This window comes from Phoxinus phoxinus (genome assembly GCF_949152265.1).
Source record: "Phoxinus phoxinus genome assembly, chromosome: 10".
In the NCBI taxonomy this organism is placed as follows: Eukaryota; Metazoa; Chordata; class Actinopteri; order Cypriniformes; family Leuciscidae; genus Phoxinus; species Phoxinus phoxinus.
The window spans coordinates 28,833,613-28,839,008 of record NC_136885.1 but is presented as its reverse complement, the minus strand read 5'-3'; the positions used below and the strand labels follow the sequence as shown (position 1 = coordinate 28,839,008).

Genomic DNA, 5,396 nt, shown 5'->3' with positions numbered 1-5,396 from the left:
AGTTATAGTTATAGTTTTTTTTATATATATATATATACATTTTATCAATTAAACAGCTAATAAACATACTTTATCACTAAAAACAAATTGAAATAATCCATTAAACATGAAAATACTATGCAATCGTTTTAGTCATTTCTCTCTATTGAATAGTTTTGGCATTGAGTCAAGAACCCTGGTATAGAACTCCATTGAACCTATTGCATGAAGAGCATATCATGAGTGTGTTTTATGTATGACCTCAAAGTAAGGTGAACATACACACACATACTGTATGTACTGGTTTTCTGCACATACACGTGACTGGCATACTCTCCAAAGCCTTCCCCTTTGTTACAAAATGTGTAGTGAAAAAAAACACATTGTTTTGAGGCCCTATTAGTAAGGCAGCTGCCATATTTTGTTGTGATAAATAACAATCTTGCTATTGCTCCAGTGAAATGACATTGAAAAAAAAAAGTGCTAAAGCCAGGCCATCTGCCCTCCTCCCAAGGTCTTATGGGAATTGGACAACCCTGGGTTCAAAACTGGATCCTCCAGGCTTGTCACATCTATGAGGGGGACGAATGTTTGGAGCTTCACCAGACAGTAATCTCTAAAACAAGATTAAAGACAGCTTAGTAAAATTCTGATTTAAGATTAACATTTGCCTATTCTACAGCATCTTCAGATGCATCACATCTGTGTGAGTGTATTTGCACAAAGAGAGATGAAAGATTTTGATGCAAGTTGTTCATTTGAGCCTTTAAGGCATGTGTTGCATGCCGTTTTGATAAATGATGTATAATATAGTACAGTTAATTAGTCTATTGGAGGATTAGATGTTTAGCAAATTTAAGAAACATTTAAAGATCATTGTCATGGTCAAAGAAATACTTTAAAAATCACCAAAAACATGTTTGGATTTAATTAGTTAAAACAGACATTTAATGAAGAATGCTTTATAGTACAAAACTGTGCAAAAGAATAATAGTCTGAATAAATAATAAATCAATCTCTGAACATAGTTTGGTATACAGTATGTGTTGGGCCATTTGTGTTAAGAGAAACAAACTATGAATACACTGATGAGAAATGTATTTGTCTTGTATGGCACCCACTTCTAGCACAATTTTTTTTTATTACATAAGCCAATTAATAATTAACCTTATAATAATTTGTACTTTAGCTTCCCAGTGTTTACATTGATGCTTACATAAGTATTAGTTCATGTTGAGTGTATTTTATATGCACATTTTATTGAAGCCACACAATATCTTAACTGAATATCTTATCCTTATCAATAAGAGAGAGAGAGAAAAAAAAAGCAAATCAATATCCGAAGCATCCATGTTACAAGTAAAGACATCAATGCAGATATTTGGGACTTTCATGATTAAATTCAAATGCATGGTGAAATCTTGTGACAATGAAAAGTCATGCAACATTTAGAATAAATATCACACTCAGCAAAAGAGGTGACACGAGGATAGCAGCAGATGCCACTCAACAGGTGGTTATGAAGGCATTAATAGGCACCTGTGGCCTAATGGTTGAAGATTTAGGCTGACAATAAAAACATTTTGATTACAAGGAATGATCCATATCCATAAGGTGTCTTTAAGAAAGACACTTAACCTCAAGTTGATCCATGGAGATTGAAAAAGCTGGCAGGTTAGGCGGCAGCTGTTACTAGCTGGTATAAGGTGGATCTTGGACCAGCAACAAACCAGCTATCAGCTATTTTTTTGGAACATTATAGCTAAGCCAGCTAATAACCAGCTTGCTCTAATGCCCAGATACTAGCTTAAGGGGCCTGTTATATAAATACAGTAGCTCCATGTAAATTGGGCTATGATCAGTAAGATAAGTAATTAGGTTTGTTTGACTATTTCCTCATTGAGTTTCCCCCCATTTACAGTGTTTTCAATCACCGTTTTTTTGGGCGCAGTGTTCAAATGAGCGGATATGAGCAGCTGATACGCACGACTTCTAAACTTCTGGTCTCTCACGCCATATATAATAACATTCCAGCAACTGTTCGTGGTCAAAATCCAAAAGGCAAAAAAGGAAAAAGTGCACCATTCGTTTCCCAACACATTTCCAACTACAAACACAGCGATGGGAGTGAAAGAAGCAGTGAAAGCCAACGTCAGAGTGCCTATAGTCTTGGCAGCCTTGATGTCGGAGAAGGTTGGTTTGGTTGCGCTTTGACTCTCTGTCTCAGCGAGATGTTTTCTTCTTTTTGAATGCTGGCGGATTGTGGTGAGCGATATGATATTGATGACAACAGTACCTCCGAGCAGCGTAAAGTCAAAAGCAGGGAAGAGTAAGAGAATCTTCCAAGCCTGGGATGGGAATTCTGCGCTTCCCAGCGCGTAATTGCACATGCGGCTGCAAGGATTGTATTCCAGCGCGATTGCATTGCTGAAGACCATTGGAGATATTGCCAGGAAAAAACTGCCCATCCAGGAAAAAACGATTAGTATGCTTGTTCTTTTTTTAGTTATGACAGATTCCTTGTGCAGTGGCTTCAAAACGGCAATGCTCCTTTCAATGGTAAGGAGAAAAATGGTTGTAATGGAGACTAAAGTGCATCCCGCAAACACAGGTCCGATGAAACTGCACGGGTGGAAAGGTGTGGTTTGGGAATTGCGCGCTGTCCACTCCGGCAATGAACTGTAGATCATGAGGGATATTTCAGCGTAAACCGAAACGGGAACCACAAAAATTCCCACAGCCAGGTCTGCCACGGCCAGTGAGGCTTTTAAGTAACCCTGTGGAGTGTGGAAGTGTTTAGTTCCAACGATCACTGCTAATGTCAAGAGGTTTCCGAAGAGTATGGCAAGTATCAGTGATATCATGAAGACCACCATGAGTATCTTATTGGTACACACACTGCAGTTTGCGAGCTCTGGCATGTTCAGCTGCGCGTAATATTCCTGTCAGTAGCACAGTGGTATTTCTCCTCTTGGCTCGGAGGCAAGGCACGGCAACCTGCGCATGGTGCTGCTGTGTCCAAATTGAAAAATTTCACTCCTGCCAAGAGCAATGATATAATGATGAATATAACGTTATGAATAAATGGCCACACTTTTCATGAAGAAGGGGATATTTATTTCACAAAAATTGTGCATTTATATGGTCCTCTTGGTGTAGTAATAATGAATGTTGTGAATGAAAGTCAAGTGTTCTCTCAATGTTGTTTTTAGTGTAGCCTACATTTAACGTCTAGTTGAAGAAGTTATGGATGCACCCAACCCTATTGTAACTAGCCCAAATAATTATAATATTTGCCTGATAGAATGTTTAAAATAAAATTACGTTAAACCCAGCTTTGTACAATGGAAAAGCTACCCATTTGTCGAAATGAGCCAAAGACGCTCACAATATTTATACTGGGGAAAAAAAACACTATAAACACGATTAGAGTAAAAGAGTAGGCTAAAGAACATTTGCGAGAGCAATTCATAGGCTAGATATGTGACTGTGAGTAGTATAGCATTGTAATGGGTACAGCTGATATGAACATACCTTAAAACGAAAATCCAACTTCTCGTCGTCTTTCAGCACATTTGAGAAAATATTCTGTAGGAGTCCGTCCGGAATATTCTGTCAATACTTTTTTTTTTTTTTTATCTTTTCACAATTTAGGCTATAAACAACCCCCCGAAAAACTTAGCCCTAGTTTTGAATTTTGATAAATGGGCAAATGTCCTCTGCAATCCCCTTTCTCTGACTGCTCTTTACATTCCGCGTGTGCACGGACAGCGTTGATCGCGTGCAGTAATGCCAGTCTGACGCGCACTGCTGCAGTCACTGGATTCCCCAATGGCTATTGTTTACTTTTCTCACAATTAGCCTACTATGCGGCATAAGCATTAGGGAAGCTATAAAATGATCAATCATCATGAGTAATCAACCAATGACTCAGTTTGCACCACATAGACAAAAATAAACTGTCACTGACGGGGTGTGGAAGAATATAATTTAATTGCAACTAAATGCAATGAACAAAGTGACACCTAAGATACATGATAAAACAAAAATAAACGTTTTATTATGGAATTGTCTGCATCCTAAGACAGGGGTGTATACCTTTGTGTGTAAACAGGCAGGCACCTGGGGGCAGCAGAGAGTTTCAATGCAAATGGCATTATATTGAAGGTGGATCAAATGAGAATCCTAAAATGATCTTAAGAACTATATGCCATTGCCATCTGATCTTTTAAATATAGTTTCTATTTTTATTAGTTTTTTTATTTATTCTTATGGTTAAATATACATTCAACGGATTAATTTCTGACCAAACAGTGAAGCAATATAAAATAGCCTAGTGCATTAAACATGTTTAATTAATATGAATGTATAAAATATGTTAATGTATTAATATATACATAAATATATTTAATATATTTAATATCAATATTAATTAATATAATATAATTAACTATATTAATAAGATAATTATATTAATTTACAATATAAAGATAAACATACTGCCATTTCTTCAGATCACACCAGAAATAACCTGCAACCTAATTGACAACAATAAAAATGAAAAGTTTCAATCTTTAAAACAAACAGAGCTGTGCAATGTCCTCAACAGTCAGGCTGCTCCATGACGTCCTAACTGCTGTCAGCGTTGTTATCAGTTTCAGTGAGGTACGTACAGGTATCACGTATAGATGACAATGCTATTCTCTGCAGAAACAAGAAATACAGTGAATGGCCTTAATATAGATGTGCTGAATCACCAGCGGCCACTTCCCTCACACAACACAGGAAAACATTCTTGGGATTCTTTGATAATATGAAAACAGAGAAATGCTTGCTGCCACTTTTTGTGTTTACTAGACTACAGTACTTAGGCCACACTTATGCAACACAATATACATTATGCTTTTCAGTCTTTTTTGAAAGAAAAATGCAATGAGAAAAAAGTTAATGTTTACATATTTACAGGTCTTTATATAAATGAATAAAGGTGGGTCTGGTTGAACTTGCTATTAGCATATCCTTTAGAAAAAAACGGCCTGAAGACAATAGAAGTTGCAAAACACTGCAAAATATGGCATTACCCACTTAATGATGTAAAAAAGAAAACTTTTTTGTTGTGTTTGTTGTTTTGCATAGTCATACATGTCAACTTACCTGAGAAAGACTATCTGTGTTTGCGGCAAACCTATAAAATAAATAAAAAATAGTCATTGTCATCATAACCCACAATCGTAAAACCAAATATTATTAATTTAAAACTTTGATCAGTTGGGACTACTTTTACTACTCAGTAAATATGCGGTTTATTCATAAGAAAGATAGGCTAATAGTGAATGTTTACAGCGAGAAAGAAAAGTGAAGGGAACTACAGGAACACTAGACTACGTTAAATACAAGGATCAGTATTTATCTAGATT

General features: G+C 36.4%; 1 protein-coding gene across 1 annotated transcript; it reads right to left on the bottom strand.

Moving 5' to 3' along the window:
• Positions 1-885: 885 nt before the first annotated feature.
• On the bottom strand, positions 886-3,767 carry LOC307005311 (beta-1 adrenergic receptor). The gene is made up of 2 exons (XM_079625347.1): positions 3,514-3,767; positions 886-3,018 (listed from the first exon to the last, which is right to left on the bottom strand). The coding sequence occupies exon 2, from the start codon at positions 2,898-2,900 to the stop codon at positions 1,854-1,856; it is 1,047 nt and encodes a 348-aa protein (XP_079481473.1). The 5' UTR covers positions 2,901-3,018; positions 3,514-3,767; the 3' UTR covers positions 886-1,853.
• Positions 3,768-5,396: the final 1,629 nt, after the last annotated feature.

What these genes read in the sequence shown, in the direction of transcription:
- LOC307005311 (XM_079625347.1), bottom strand. Translation starts at nt 2,900, where the DNA reads ATGCCAGAGCTCGCAAACTGCAGTGTGTGTACCAATAAGATACTCATG.